This window comes from Andrena cerasifolii, chromosome 5, assembly GCF_050908995.1.
Source record: "Andrena cerasifolii isolate SP2316 chromosome 5, iyAndCera1_principal, whole genome shotgun sequence".
NCBI lineage: Eukaryota > Metazoa > Arthropoda > Insecta > Hymenoptera > Andrenidae > Andrena > Andrena cerasifolii.
Genome location: NC_135122.1, coordinates 14,275,066 through 14,292,331, shown reverse-complemented (window position 1 = coordinate 14,292,331; position 17,266 = coordinate 14,275,066). Strand labels below are relative to the sequence as shown.

The 17,266-nt window shown below is 40.9% G+C and overlaps 1 protein-coding gene across 3 annotated transcripts in view; it reads left to right on the top strand.

The window, feature by feature from the left end:
• Nucleotides 1–16,328, top strand: part of LOC143368664 (uncharacterized) — a 249,502-nt gene extending 233,174 nt beyond the window's left edge. For 2 of the 3 annotated variants that reach the window (XM_076811613.1, XM_076811612.1), the window contains exons 7-9: nucleotides 9,276–9,518; nucleotides 10,195–10,426; nucleotides 11,454–16,328. In XM_076811613.1, the coding sequence (XP_076667728.1) occupies nucleotides 9,276–9,518; nucleotides 10,195–10,426; nucleotides 11,454–11,682 (704 nt within the window). In that variant the 3' untranslated portion in view covers nucleotides 11,683–16,328. The remainder of the gene's footprint in view (nucleotides 1–9,275; nucleotides 9,519–10,194; nucleotides 10,427–11,453) is intronic. The other variant, XM_076811614.1, reaches the window with a different exon arrangement.
• Nucleotides 16,329–17,266: the final 938 nt, after the last annotated feature.

The following is a 17,266-nucleotide window of genomic DNA, read 5'->3' as shown; positions in this document are numbered from 1 at the left end:
ATCACCTAATAAAACAGACACATCGCTATTGCTTGGTGTCTGACAAAATAGAACTCCAAAGTAGAAAATTAATCAAACCCTGATATTAATATGCAACAAATGTAAGACTAAAATGGTATCTTTAAATACAAAACACAGTCAATTTCGTTTTCTTATATCCGTGAAGAAACACCGAAATCTTGCGCAGAATTTTATTTTTTTCGTTAAGTGTCTTCCTCAAATTCACATTAGTTAAAGTTCATCAGTTTTTAGACGTTCGTTTTTTAATAAACTTGTGCCGCAGTATCGAAGTTTCTTTTTAAATCGCCGTTAAAGAGCTTTCAACGAAGCCACGAATTAGCTGTGTCTGTGTGTCGCCGCTGGCTGACGATGTTTAACCAAAAATAAGAGAAGTTATTAACCAACTATGTAGCCTGGTGTCGGTAACTGAATTTCGAAGCGTCGAACGGAAGTTTGCCAGCCCTCAGGCGAAAGTTGCATATTGTTGCATTAAGGGTCAAGCTTGCCGTTAAAGTTTGCGAAGTTGCAACGCGCTACAACTCAGATTCTTTCGTCAAACAAGAAATACTCCTGCAAAATTGTCCATTCAACTTGTAACTTTTAGTTAATCTCAATGTGAAAACTGGAATCCCACTCTCCCAGTCGTATTTTAGAAATTTATTTGTACCAAAAAGTGAACACCAGTTAAATATTTGATGGAAATTTAATTACTAGTTACTTGAATTTGAAATTACTTTGCTCTAAGAATATTTAGTGTCTATAGTTTATTATCGTTAAACTGTTATTTTTAATATCATTGCTCGTTGAGAAATGGAATAGGGAATTGTAATTTTATTATTCCACTGCCCTCTTCGATGCAAATTATCGCCTGTAATGGTCCAGCATAATTGCATCATGCATATTTAAAACATTGAAATTACAGTGATTCTACTGTTCAATCCGAAAACAATTGGGTTTCGGTGTTGTGTTATTGAATTAACAGCAGGGAAGTTTACAGTTTTCATCGGCAACGGTTTTGTATTTGCAATACAAAAGTATGCAAACCGCTGGGATTTGGGGCGCTGTTTATGAAGTGGTGAATGAACATACTTATTCTGCGTGCGAAAATAATATCTTAATTTTCAAAATCTCCATTCACGCACCCATGCCTTACAACTAGGAAAGATGATTCATTTGATATCATTAATATTTATTAACCCGAATAAGAAAAATCAAATGAAGCGAAAAAGTAGAATCAATGCAATCTTTGTCTATAATTAATTCACACTCACCTCTGATTACAACCACTGTAACTCATAAACGTAATTTAAAGAGAACCCAGTTAAAGTAGAATCCTTTTAAAATTATCTCATCGCTTCTCGAATGATGGCTCATAAAAGGATCGTTAACTGAAAATTCAGTTGACAGCCCAGGAGTATTAATTTTATGGGCCTGTCGTTCGAAATCCTACATTAATTACCGATCGAGTGAACGCGATATAAGCCTGTTAGTTAAATCTTGACAAGCAGAGAGGAATAGGTGAATAGTCGAGGACGAGTTCCCTAAATTCTTGCGCAAATCTGCTAATATAACACTATGCTCGTTTAAAGGATACAATTACTCACCATGAAGCACCACTATTCACGATATAGAAACATCAGAACAAGAAACCAATCGATTCGACAAAACGTCAAGAATAATCTACCACCTAACCAATACTCCAATCGAAATCATTTCTAACATTATTCATTTCAACATTAAAAATTCAGAAAGAATAAAGAAGCCTTAAGGAAACAGCAAATAATTTCCTTATAAAAGTCATACATATGCACATATGAAGCACGTAGGTACTCTTCCGAAATATCAAACTTAACAAGAACTAGAAAAAGATTTCTCCTTCCAATATTTGATCAGCAACGCAGTACCCCGAAACAGATACTGTGCCGTTCATAAGTATTAGGACACCTGCTCTGTTTGCACAAAGTGTGGTATTTGGTACAGAGTTAATACTTTTCACTGTTTCTAATTTAAAATACCAATAAAGTAAAATCGATTAAAGTTCTTCAATAAGTTCGCAACGTTCTCTACAATTATTCCACAGAGAGTAGCTGTCCTAACACTTACGATCGACAGTGTACAACTAGAAGGAAGTGAAACCTGAAGAGTACCCTTGCTATCAGGCATGAAAATTGCCAGGTTTCTTGAAAGCTTCGCGTCAACTATCGCCGACAGATTATATTTGCCCAGCCTATCATTTATTCAGCCGAGGAACACACTGTTGACTCGAGCCACCTACTTTAAACACCCCCCACGTTCCAAATCCGTGGGACCTTGCTATCGGGATTTCCGTAGCGATTGCTATGGATCTAATCAGGATTAGATTGGGTCCATAGTGTTCCCGCGTATTGGTAGCGGATCGGTCGGGGATAGACCAATCTGTGACGGAACAATCGTCAATGCAACAGCATACCAATACAGATGGTCGGATCGTCGATATCTATGCGTGCCGGGCGCTATTAACTTGGATCAGCTGGACCGAGGGATCCATTAAACCACAGTCTTTTCCAGTGGATCTGTCCCGTTCGCTCGCTCGCGGTTGCTCGCTGTTCCGAACGACGAAATAAAATTCGATACAGCTGCACGGACAGACGAAAGCGTCTATTACACCGCCAACTTTCCATCCCCCGATCCTAAATACCTTCGTTCGAGATCGTTTCGAGGTAACTCCGAAGCCACTTCACGGTTATATTATGTAGGTAGGAATACAAAATGTGCCTTGGTAATTCTGAAAAAAAAATCATCCCCGGGGAAAGAAACTTACAGGCTAAAAATTTATATCGTAAGTTACGTGTGTAATATTCTTGGGAATGTACTAGGTGTAGCAAAAGTACACCAGTGATTTATCTCTGATTCCCCTTGTAAAATGCGACCCGACTGGAGGGTTCTAGTTTAACGGAGACCATCTTTGTATAGTACTGTATATAGGAGCATGTGTCAGTGCAGATAAGTAGAACAATTGCATGTGTTTCAATGCACGAGTTTGCCATCCCGATATTTAGCAAAATGTCGAAGGGGGGTGGTGAAATATAATCATTGCTCGTAGATTCGCATTGGTGAACGCTAGATACGATGATTTCCGTCAAAACGTTTCGATGAATCATTCTGAAATACCACGCAGCGCGTTGTAATAATCCTGACTTGGATCGAATTTTTCCTACCCGCTTAATCCCGCGGAATTTTGCTAAATATTGCGCTGGCGGACGCATCTCGTCGCACGTCGCTTGATCGTGTGCATGGATAAGTGTAGGCCTGTTGGAAATTGCACGAGCACCTACCATTCGCAACGTTTATTTTCCACCTCCTTGGTTGTACAGGTAAATGATATTTTAATTGAAATAGCAGAAGAAAGAGAAGAAAAGGAGACGAAAAACCTCCACTCGGCTGGCTCGACGCGAGAGAAAAATGTCTGCGTCGCGATTATTCCCGCGCGTAAATAACCGTTTTAATAGAGCAAAAAAATTAAGCACTGAGGCGATTTCTGGCTTTCGTCGGTGGATTGGCGCTCGTTAAAATCGTGCGGGAACCATTCCATACATAATTCAAAATAATCCATGGGAATTTAAAACGATGAAAATTCCCACTCTTAATTTTTTTTTTTTGAAACTTCATTTTTCTCTCGTCCATCTCCTGTAACTCGAGGAGAATAGATACGAACAGAATTACTCACGCAGACCTGTCTTTTCAACGAAATATAAAGCCAGAGGCTTATAAAGAGGCGTCAGAATTCCCCCATGCCCTGCACTGCGATCTCATTCGTTAGAAATTAAAATAGTTCCACTTACTTAAATCTAGGAAAATCGTAACAATAAGAATTCCCATTTGCAATGGGTAATTTTGAAAATTTTAAAGTGGTACTAAGACTATTAGGAAAACGGGGAATTCATTAATGATATCAGAAAGACAGATGCAACTGGACAATCTTACAAAATATCCGAAAAATTTTATCCGCTTTTCTCAAACTTCAGTCTCAGTTAAATAATCGTAATGACGTCCGCAATAATCACTCTGCGTAAGTACTTGGAATAATAATATCTGGTAAAATGAGATCGAATTGCCCGAGCGGCCCAAGGCTTTAGTGATTTAGTGATTCGTCGGCGAACGCCCAGCTCGATGCTTTATTATCAGCGGGAACTCGATTACGTAATTAAATATTTGAGAAAACTGGCTGCGAACACCGGCACTATCTGGTCGGCTGTGCAAATCGCGAGTTCCGCTGATAACGTTCGTGTTTTAAATATTTGCCTGCAGCTCTTCGACTAGGATAGCCTCGTGTGCGCCGTTGTTTCGTTCAATTTTCGATGGGAAGAACGTGCGCCGATCCGTTTAACAATCGTCGAAGAAAAAAACGCCTAGGAAATCGGTCCTCCATCAACTTATCCCTAATTGAAAGACGATCGCGCGCTGATAGCGGATGGTGTTCCCCGTTCGTAAATTCGTGTCTTGTGAAATTTCGACGAAAACAGGTTGTTGATGGAAATAATATTACCAAGGGGGATAACATCGCGTTGCTGGAAATGACACTTGTGTCAACAGCTGGTGGTTGATGCGAAATATCGAGAAGATTACGTAAACGAGATCTATTTGGATTTGTACTGGGGAAAGTTGCAGGTAATTAACAGAATTCGAAGAGATAAATTCAGTTTCTGTGCTATTCTTCTGAATTTATTTTTATTACACTATTTCGAATTGTACAGAAAACTATTTTTCACTGTTTTCCGAGAAAGCATCCTTTAAAGTGATCTTCTTGTACAATTAAAATATTTTTCAATTTCTATATCACGTTTCAGAAACACGTATAAAATGATTTTCTAAGGTTGATCAAAGTACTCTTTTCATTCGTTGAGTTCTAGAAGTGGGACAGTTCTTTCGTGGAAACTACTAGTTGCTTCTGTAACTTTAAGTGAAAAACTCCAGGAGATTATACTTTTTCTTCGGAATAGCATGGATTGATTCCAAGCATTTGCTACGCGCTGACTTTGGAATTGGGAACTTTTGAGCGTCTCCGAATCGCCGGTGGATATAAATCTGTATGGTGCAACGCGGTTGGAGGTTTAGCTGTTTAAATTTCGATGTAAATAGCGTGGAACCACAAAGGTCACTTAACTTCGTTAGACTTTATCCTGGGAATCTCTTGCGGGAGAGTTTTCTTCATTCCCGTCGGAAGTCCAACGGAAACATCTCGAGTAACTTTTGCCAAGAGAACGTTGATTGTGATTTAATTAGTTGCCTTCCCCGTGATCGTGATTTCTTAATTAGTCGCGTAAAACAGATCTCTTTATTCTATTAAACTCCGTTTAACATTACCTTTATTCGTACAAATTAAAGTAAATTGTAGTGAGAAACATTATAACAATTGAAAGTCTTGAGATATCCTAATGATAACAAAAATCATGGTGAAGGAATTGTTTGAAGTCGAGACTTAGAAATGCTTAAGATTTTCAAGAAATTCTCGATGTAACTTGTCGCTTTCTTTATTCCAAATTCTATTTTTAAAAAATCCACTCGTATAATACATTTATCTACGAAGAAAATATATTTTTTGGAAATGTAAAAAATGGTTTCGCAGGAAAATGTAGATGGTGCAGTTGAATGGAGAAGGGGATAAAAAATTAAGACGACTTTCGATTCTGTGAATCGAAAACCACGCGCCCGTCTCGTATTCATTTGCCGTGTCGATGTCGGTTCAAAATCCCGTGGCAGCTAATTCGCTGATTCTCATAGAAATTCCATCGCGTCGGCAGTACTGCGTCGCGAAGCTGCTCTGTTTATGCAAATCAGTGTCTTGGAGGCGTTCTCGCAAAGAACCACGATCGCTTCCCTCCGTTTCGTAAGTGAAACAAACAGGAGCAACGGGATCATCGTTTTGAAGTTCGTAAGTTGTATGAAGTGTTTCCATACTTACACTAACTCCTACTTCAAATTCGAGATCGACTTTGATTCGTCAAAATTAATTTGGATTAAACCAGTTTATCAGATGAATCTTAAAATTCTAAATTCTTAACGCAGAAATAATTCCAAGTTCTTGTATTCATTCGTTCCACTCTACATAATTCCAACAATGTTAACAATTTCGAGGGACCTTAGAAATCTCAATGCACAGAAAAATCGTGACAAATCCCAGATGCTCTAATCTTAATATATAAAGCAGAAAGCACCTATATGTTTGTGCGTTTGTCGCCTAAAAACTTTCGAACGATAAACTCTTGGATCGCGAAATGTGCCTCAGCTCATTATGCCTGACTAAATAATCCAGATGAGTGTGACCATTTTCACAAAAAAAATTTCTTTTTATAAAATCAGATTCTAAATTTCGGGCGAAACTGAGTACCTGGTAAAGCTAGTAGCTAAATATAATTAGAATTGTAAGAGTTCATATTAAGATCACTTTTCAATCGCAACTTTCCATTCATCGACTAACAAACGACCCCTCAAAACTTCCCAGGTGCATGAAACTTTCGAAAACCGTTAAGATTGGGGTGTGCCTCGAAGCGATTCGACATAGATTTACAACCCGAACGTCCGTCAGCGTAAGGCCACTCGGCTGCTCTTAACCTGGCATCGACTTCGTAACGATCGAGCGTTCGAATCCGTCGCTCGCTAAAGCCGAGATAGACATTTTCGCGGGTGTTGGATGTTACAGCGGCACAATGCATACCGATTGCGACACGTAGTTCGCGTATTCCCGCCACACCAGTGACAAAGCCCCGCGCGTAGCGCCCCGCGGATGTGTAACACGCGAACTTTGAATTTCCATTCCCATTGGCATTCAGCGGGAGCGGCGCTACCCTGAAAAATATCCGCCCGCGGGTTGTCTGAGGTTCCAGGGACCTGTCGACAGCGCAGAGTATCGGTATCTCCTTTGCGGGATCCATCGATCCATGAAAAACACGGGGGTGAACGACACGCCGCGGGTTATCGAGTCACTTCTCCACCATTCTGCCCCCGTTACCGCCATTATTTCGAGCAAAACCCTCTGCGCTTTGCCAACTGTTAATCGAGCTGGTCTAAATTCCAGCTCGCTTGGAAAAAATTAGATATCGAGGGATCGACAGGTTAGACTAACGGACACAGAGTTAAGTTATTCAGCAATCAAGATGCGAAGGTACACTGAATTATAATTAGAAGCAATGTTTTGCGAGGGATGCATAAAGGATTGTGAATCTTCTGTTTAAGGGGGTAGAATGTATCCCTTTCGTTCTGAGCGTCGCGGAGATTTAATAATTTCAGATTTACTGTTTTAATTTGGGACACTTTGAAGTGGTGTTACCAGTGGGGAATTTAAGGAAGAAGGCCCAGGGTGCAAACGTTCTGAGACACCCTGTATACATAACAGAATTACAAATAAATTTACACGCGCGTGGTATGTAAATTATGAGAAGCAAAAGAAAATATAGTGTTTGAGTAAAAGAATCATAATTTTTTGTTTGGAAAATTTGGTCCCTGGGGATGGCCAGAATCAGCCACTGGGTATTACGGTGCACAGTTAATTTTCAGAAATTGTGTATGCATATATTTTCTTATACTTAGCTTCGTGATTCAATCAAGATAAGTTAACATAATTGAACTGAATTTCAGGAGAAAGAGAATTCCTTGTTGGTAGTCGAATTCAGCCATGCCTCGATGTTTCCTCTCTTGTTAGACTTTCTCTACACGCTCTGCCACTTACACAGCACCACTCTACTTCACATTAATATCGCCCACTGTATAATGACACGATCGCAATTTGGTGGAGGATTACCTATCACTTTATTTCTAGTACTGTATACATAACGTAGCTCCGAATAATTAGCCGTTGCCTTGGCAAGAATACGCTATCCGCGAAATGAATTTAACCGATCCCCTCCATTACGGTTTGCATCGTTCACGGGGTGCGCATAAATAGAGCCTAGTAAGAAACTGTAAATACCGATTCTCCAGTGATTATCGCGACTCTAACCGTCGATGAACGCGTTGCACCCCAATCTCTTCTAGTGCGTTTCTGTCGTTTGTAAAATAATCAGCTCGATCTTGGCTTCTTGTAAATAATGGGACGGGGGATGGTCGATATAAATTATCAGCACCTGTCTGTGCATTGAACTCTCACTCTCCTGCATCTCACTCGATCGAAGGTTCAAGTAGCGATGAGATCGATTCGTTCCTGGAGGTTGATCAATTTTCGATCAACACAGGCTCCTTAGTTAGAACAAAATTAATTATACAAGGCCATCGACGACAGCCATCTCCACCATCCTGTTTCTGGTTTCCTCGAATAAACTCCCAACCACGTACACTGTGTCTTTTAAATAGAGAAGTAAGCTTCTATGATATAAAAGTGAACGTACAGTCTGTCTCGATTTATAGTGGGAGTGGCTTCGACGGGTCAGTTGATTTTGTTCCAACTGTAATAATTATTTGACGGCGTCGACGAGGAATGGGAGCAGCAGTGTTCATTTGTCGCCAGGAAGTGTGCAACGTGCATATTGTATATCGTATCTGGAGGATCATTGATGTCAGGGTGCAGCTATTTGATATGAATTCGGGTAGTGGAGGAACTACACGAAGATAAGAAACTGGTTACATACAGGAATAACTATGTTGCCCAATAAGATCAATACTTCAAATGCTCCAGATGCTGTATATACAGTAGCCATATACCTTGCCTACGAGATACATTTCAGCTACGAAACTTTTGGAGTTTCTGCGGGAAGCTGGTAGTGAAATTGGAAGCGTACGTTTCTCGAAAATTTCCAATTTTCCTCCGTGCACTGGCAGTCAAATGTTTATTCCTACCCAGGGATATTTGCAGCGCTGGCCAGAAGAGAGCCTAACAGGTAGAGACATAAATTACCAGAAAGGTAACCATATCTCTACGAATTCGGATCCAACGAATTCCCCGATAGGTACATAAATATTCGAACTCAGCATCTTTTATTCTAGCCATTCTTTCGTAAGACATTCGAATGATATCGCAACAAATTTCTGCCAGACTACGCAAGTCAATTCACAAGACCTGGAAAAGGGTGAAAGGCTTCAAAGAGGAAAGAACTTCCCTCTGAACACTGAATAGTGTAGATGTTTTAAAATCTCTGCGCGCAGCCAAACCCACTGTGCATCACCGAATTCACGCGACCTGGCGAGAAATGAATACCTTCTACTGTGTCATACGTCTGCTAGCGTTCTCATCGCTACAATTAAACCGCGAATCATCCCCTTCGCTACCAGTCTCCTCGGTTCACTGATTTATCGCGTCTACACAGTGGGCACGCGATCGAACAGCTTTAAATCGGTCGGCGTAGGAGCGAAAGACTCGCCCTTAATGCCCCCGGTTATTCAAGGGACGATAATGTTCGGCAACAACGTAGCTGACATTGCTAGGGATGTTTCCACCAGCACGATGTCGCCGATTAATTGCACGACGGTGATCTACGCCGCTCCCGAAGAGGATCGGGTCGTTGTCGGATATATCAATGAATGGATCAATGCATACTCATTCATCTCGAGTAAGTACCACAACTGTTCTCCCACGTCTCATGCCATCCTACCGTCAGCGGGTAAGTCGCAATCTTACCGACTCTCCTCGTTGCTACCGACCCTTCTCAACCGATACAATGGATTTCGAGTGAGTAAAGTGCCGACACAGAGTTTACCGATAAAGGGGATATCCTGGTTGGTGGCTGTTGGAAAGTTACCGACTGTTGGTGATGTTACTTTCAATCGATAACTTACTCACGGTTGTTTGCGTAGGAATCCCATGTTTTTGACGTTGTTAACGTACTCGTCAGTTTACCGACCACTGGTAACAGGGTGTATTATTTGAAAAGTATTGAGCGATGAAAGCGAAAATTTCAGTAAGTGATTTTGTTGGACACTTGGGGAGAGGGATCTAATTAGGAGAACAGTTCGAAGACGATGATGGTTATAGTATTTTCTTTAAGTAGAGAACTGAAGAAGCGAATAGTTGGAAAGTAGAATGCATCCGTTTGCTCGAAACGAGATTAGTTTCCAAGGTTTGCAGTCAGAAGGATTGAGCACTGTGTTTGGCATTGCATTTGTCCCAGTGGCAAGAGTTTCCAGTAGTTTTGCATGCGATTAGATGCCCACGCGATACTCAGAATGCCCAAGCTTTCACTGGATCGATTATTAACTGAATGTTGCATATTGTTTCTCTTCGTGCAGAGAATCAAGAAAAGTTCTACCTCTACATCATAGTATCGGTCACCGCCGGAATTTTAATATTTCTGGGCCTGGTGATCGGGCGTCTACTAGTCAGCCGTCATCGTGCCAAGAGGGACGCGAAATTCCATGCAAATAACGAGCCACTGCCGAACGGATTCACCGATGATATTTCTGAGATCGACGCTGATATCGATCTTACGACTCCTGTGCCAGTCCCAATGCAAGACACGAGGTTTGTAGCCCTTTTTTAAACGAATACGTGGTTTACTCGCTTCCACATACAAAAGACTAATTTAAAAGTCTTAATTACTATTTAGAATTCAAAAACGCACACTGCTACTCACCCCCTCAACATTCCTCGCAAATGTGAAAATACAGGAGAACCTAGACACGGTCATTTATTATACAAAACTAAATTCCTCAACCAGAAATTACAAATCTCGCAATTCCCTTCTCGTCGAATCAAGTATTTCCACTTTACAACAATTTCTTTACCAGGTAAACTAATCCTAGCACCAAATATCGCATTAAGGGGTCTCCCTACTTCAACGGCCTGAAAAGGAGCGCGATATTTTGGGATTTTTTTAAAACGAAACCCTCGAATTATATTAATTGAAAACTTTATGCCTATATTTGTACATATTTAGGCAACATTTTAAAAGAAATTTAATTAGAAAATAACAGTACCTAAAACTTTTGAACGCGCCTTTGCCGAAACGATGTTTTTCGGATCCGTTAGCATGATATCTCAAAAAACAATCACCCGATTTACTTGAAACTTGGCATACATCTTCAGTAGATGCCTCATTCTCGGTGATATTAAAACTAAGTCGGTTATTGCAAAATTAGAGTTTTACGACTTAAAACCAGCGAATTTTTTGCAGAAATCGATGCCTGTTTTAGACGCAGCCATTTTTTTTTTAATTTTCACTATTTCTCATTCAATCTCGTTCAGGCGATAGCCACGCTCATACAGATTACACAAATTTTAATATTTTCTCTATCAGACAACTACAACGGCTGATTTTATGCTAACAATGCGCATATGATTTTTGTAAGGCGCTCTATTTCAAGCACTATAACTCCGGATATAACTACTATTTTTGCATACAATTTTTGTTTTCATATTATCTGAAGATTGACAAATGAAGCCACAAAGCTGGAAGTAAATATATTTAATGGTTTTGTTTTAAGAAATTCCCAAAGTTCGCATCATTTTTCGTTCCAGAACATCCACCTAATTCGCGCTTTCCTTGCAGGCTCCCAGAGACCCCGCTGGCCGAGAGGCTCCACGGTGAACGTTACTACGCGGACACGAGGATACCTCTGTCGCCGACACCGATCCACCCGCCACCGGTTCACCACAACCCAAACACAGGGGTGAGGGTGGACCTGGGCAATCACATGGTGGGCACCGACAGCCTCCACACGATCCTGCGCCCCGAGAATCCACGGAGCCTCAACACCAAAAGCTACTACTACGGCTGACAGGAGGAAGGGGTTGTCCCGCGCGAGGGACGACCCCCGTCCTTGAGCCCGGTACCGGAAGTGAGCACGCGAAAGTACTGCTTTTAATCGACAGACCGATTTTCGAGAGTCACGCCCGCCCGTGTAACGAGGCCGCTGTAAACCACGTTCGAGCCACCGGTACAACAGTCGTCGATCAATCGTCGTTTCGCCGAGCGGAAAGCCGAGGGGACTTCTTTCGCGCGCCTCGGTACCGGGAAACGAGCGCGCGGTGGTGACGTTCCTCCCCATTCCTTTCGCGTCTTTCTTTTCCATTCGTTGTATAATTCCGTTGATCACGCCTGGCCAGGATCCCCTCGAGGCAAAGAGGAAACGTGGTCGTCGAACGCTCAGGAAGTGACGGGGCCGGTCTGCGGGAAAGGGAACTTGTGGCGGGTATGAATTAAATTTCGACTTGGAAACGCGGGTGGAAGTGGACGAGCTTAGTTTCTCGTACGTCGATTTTTACGCGCGTCTGAAATTGAAAGTGAATCGAGGGCCTTGACCGTCGAGCTGGTGAATAAGAGTGTGATGGTTGTAAATATGCACTCGGTGGCGAAGGGTTCGAAGTGTTTCGAACACGAGGATTCTTTGGTCGCTGGGAGGGAATGGACGTTGAGTGGTCTTATCGTTGTTGAAGATACTGTTGTTATCGAGAAGTAACTGTTTTAAACGCTGGGGTTTCGGGCCAGATGATATAATGAATGTTGAGATTGTAAATGAAGAGAGAAGATATTTTATGCGGGCAGCGCTCGTCTTGCGACCGGTACCGGAACCGAGCACGGAGGACGTCGTTGAAGCTAGGACGGAAGTTAGGACGGAATAAGGTTGTGAGGTAGATTTCGATGTCCGAACGGAACAGTCAGATTCGAGGGAAAGGTGTAATAGAAGGGTGAATGGATTGATTAACCGATCGAAGGAATTCGGTCGGAATTATCCGCCAGTATTTAGGAAATGTTTCACGTGGAACTGAATTTTGGTAAATGAGTAAAATAAATTTCCATGATGGGGCGAGAATTTATTGTTTGCTGCGGAATAAAAACGAAGCTTGCGTTTAATATAATGATTTCTATCTTCTAAAGTGAAACACCAACGCGTTTATCCACTTTTCAAATGCTTTTGTTTGAAGCTAAAAATCTTTGCGATTGAAACGCAAAGATGGATACGTACCAATAATGACGTAGTAAGAATGAAACGAAATATTTAATAACACTGCCTGTTCAACGGTAATAACAATAACAATAGATACTGCCACGATGGTACATCGATATTCCATGTACAATAATTTATTCACCGAGAAATAACGCACATGCTTATTGCGACAACATGTTCGTTTATTTAATTCCTCGATGTCTACAGCAATAGTATCGTGCTTCCGATTTTATTAATAATCATGATTTGTCGTCGGAAGATCGAGAAGACTGTTACCAGAACAAAAATGTGACTGCCTAATCGGCGAGAAAAGAACCTACGAGTCCTTCGTTACGAGCAAAATTTCTCGTCGTTCTTCTATATATTACAAGCTACGTTATCGACGTTAGTTTATTGAAGGCTGATTTGTCCCCGATAACAGACGACGTCGTTAACGCAGACCCCTTGATAATAATTTTTATAGCGGGTATGCTGCAGCACATTTCCTTCATCAATGGAGTTGTCGAACATGGAAAAATGTGAGTGGCTCTAAAAATAAGAGGAAACGTATCTCAGTATTTACGGAATTTTTATTGCATCATTAAAAAATACAAAATTAAACACTTAGACTAGCTTTGACGCGAATTCTGAAAGTGCTATTTATTTCACTATATCACAAAGTCCCTTTTTATTATTTCAATGTTCCTTTACGCAGTGTATATTTCCGAAAGGAACGAGGTAATTTCGAAAACATCAAAACAATAACGAGAAAAACTTAGCAGTTGCATTGACTAACTAATCCAGTATGACGATCTGGCACTTTTTTTAATATTCTTTTCAGGATGCGTAATTTCAAAAAGCACGCAGACTTTACAAAAGAAGGTTCCAGGAACAACATAATATTTTTTATCAGAAAATTCCAGATCACTGTGTGAAACGCATATTTAAAGTTTAATTAAATCATCCCTTATCATTTTGAAATAACGCCGAGAGCCACTCATATTTCCATCGCGGTGCGACAACTCCCTCGGATTATTAACCAACGGCACGGCTGAATTTTCTTTCGACTGGAGCGCAGTTCAGAGGAGCAGTGACAACGATCCAAGGATCATAGTAGCATTCGACACAAGAACGAAAAAAACGACACGATCGAACGACACGAATTCGACGATCGATCGATCTCCCTAGAATAAATCTGAATCCCTTAAGCCAGCTAGCAACGTAAGAAGAAAATGTACCAAAACAAAAAAAAAAGAAGAAGAAGAAAGAGAAGAAAAGAACGATCGATCGAGTGAACGATGATCGATGGTTCGTTAGCCCTAAGGAAACAGGAAATCGGTCGATCTCAAACGAAGTTACAGCGGTTTTGTATCACGAAATAGGCGCAACCAGAAACGCACCGCGAAATGACTTTTATAGAGAAACGATCTGTATGTATATCACGCTGTAAATAGGAACAATGTAATTTACTGTAACGTTAAGGAAAGAAAGCAGAATGAACGGGGTTAAAGGGTGGCGAAGGAAGTAAGGGAGTGTGCGAGTATGCGTGCGGTAATTTAATCGAGGGACGTTTCGTAGTCGAGAATACGTCTCTGTGCCATCTAATCGATCTCACGATCCTGCGCGTGCCGGATCGAGGATCCGAGCCCTTCGAAGCGTCTCCTGCAATCGATCGTGGAAATGCACGCGTGGCCAGGATCACCGGAAACGTTCATTCCGCGCTAATGAACCTATTCAGTCGACGCTTAAATCACCGGTACGTTAACGTCCGTGAATATTTTCGTTGGGTGTCTGACAAGCAGAAAACCCCTTGTTTCTGCAACTAATCAGTTCGCTGTAATATTGAATGGAGTTGGAGAACGTGGACTTGATAGGGGAGAAATTGTTCTTGTCGGGTGAAAGCGGATTTAATTTGCGATGCTGCTCGTTAGAGATTGAGGAATTTAAGTGGCAAGTGAGAATGATTAATTGACAGAGAAGGGTAGCAATTTGTCTTCGATCAGTTGCAAGCAGCTTTCGAGGCTTTGCAAGGTACAGTGGTGGTCGTGTGCTTAGTTTTTAATTGAAATTTCGTGGAATCGGAGGATTATTGATTGCGTATGTTTCTTGTAAATTAGTGTTTTGTTGGATTGCTGGAGAAAAGACAGAAGTTTCTCCTTCGAACGTAAAAGTATGAACGCGCATGTATTTTATTATACACTGTAGAGATACACTTGTGTTAACAAGTTAAAGTTGAAGTATGAATGTCGTACAAGTATACTTGTAATTACATGACGTAAACTTGATAATATGAAGCTGATGCATAATTTTATATGATTTTACGTGGATAATGGGCTGAGGCTGACTTATGGTTGATCTTTCTACTGAATCAGAAGGTCTTCAAGAATTCTCCGGTTTACACTCTCGTAGCAGGTTTTATTTATGCACAGTATTGGATATATATCAAAGAAAGGTGCATTATCCAATTTTAATTTACAGAACGTTTTGCAAAACACAGAACACAGAAGGAACATTTCTGCAGAAATGTATAAGTTTCACTCGAATTCAAGTGCTCTTTCCACGAAACTAGTATGACTGCCACTGTATGATTCAAGCTGTATCGTTAATTGCTAAGGTTCTCCGTTAGTCCAAATATTAAGCTTTTAGACAATATCTTCCTCATTTTTTTTTTTACAAATTAATTAATACCACCCTATGAAACTGCAATTAAGTTGCAAGCTATGAAACAATCCACGTTGCTTTCAGAGAGCATGAAAACAATGGAAGTTACAATCGTGCCAGGATATTTAAATAAACGATCAATATCGTGCAATTTTATGTAAATTATTATTGGAACGATTGTAACATTGCATGCTCGATAATAGATCAGGATCGTTGGCCGCCAAACAGTAATATCCAGTCTGATCTTTCCTACGTTAATTTCAAGATAGAAGTACCTGGAATCGATTCCACGTACGTTTCGATATTATCTGCGATTCCAACCCTCGTTTATGGTTAATGATTTTTCTACGTTGCTACGTTTTACAGGGCGATAACGATACTCGTTTGTAAGTATTTCTCCGGCGTCTCGGCGATCATGCCTGAGACTGAAAGTTCTTAATTGTACGGTTAATTAGTCGGCGATATATCCACGAATTTATTCGCTCGTTTATGTCGCAGTCCTTTTGACTTGGATTTATGTAATTTTGTGAATGTCTGTTTATCGAAACTTCACGTCCAATGAGTCAAGATTCATGGTGCCATCTGTTCTCGCGCATGATCGCCTTTTATTAAATATGTAAATCATTGATAGGTAGAGATATTAATATCGCTGATTTGTACATTACTTCGTAAGCTGTAATTTTGCACACTCGCCTGGACGCTGTCGTAAATATTAAGGAAATGATGCGTATAATTATTAAGCGTTTGTTTAGTTGTCATTCTGCTAATTGAGTGGATCATTGGAACAGCCCAGTTACATTACAAAAATTCAAGGAAAAGTTTGCTTATTTATTTATATGTTTCTTTGCGTTTCCTTTTCACGAAATCTTCAGCTTTCGTCTGACATCATTCTTCAGATCACTGATAACGGCACGTGTATCGGTGACAAGTGTATTCTAACGTTCCAACATTACATCCATAGCAACTATTCTCTCGTCTCGCGATTCACTGTACAAAATTCGAATTTCCTTCCCATTGTTCGAGCTGATTTCACAAACCTGATTTAGTCTCACGCAACCGAGCCCTCGAATACAACAATACACCCTGCAATAACAATATGCAACGGCTCTCGCGTCGCGTTCTTCAAGCAGCAAATAATTTTGCCAAAAGGTCCAATGGTAACAATGGAAAGCACAATAGCGTCGGAGCCTTATGCACGCTATGAGCTCCTCGTGGTGCACTACATTTCCAAAACTTATAACCCCGAAGAGGACATAGTGAATCAAGCTCGGAATCACCTCGGACACTATTCCAATTTTAGAAATTTCTGCTCCTCGCGAATTCTGTTTCTCATTCCACTTATGACAAGTTGCTTATAAGCGATAATCTTAACACACATAGGCCCCTGAATTCTAATTCAACCCCACAAACCAAAGCACCAACATGCGTCACCAGAGTCCGTCAAAATTGTCAACCCCTGTCGAAACATTCACGATCCATCAAGACTTTTAATACTCTCTAAAATCCCAATGGTGTTCGAGGCAGTTCGTGACAGAGCGACGCCTGAATTTATTAAAAACTTGTGAAAGGGGAGACGTCCATCGGTATAGGTGCTAAAAATATGACTGAAGAATGGTATTCGTCTGCGAGCCAGTCAATTGAATTCGACGTCTTCGGGAATCGCGCAGAAAGCCCGTGGCATACCGCTGATTAGATCCCGCGGTGGAATAATCCGGCGCGGCCGTGTTTTTAATTGGTCTGGCTTAATTAAGGCACTCGTGCGGGACTGTAGCGA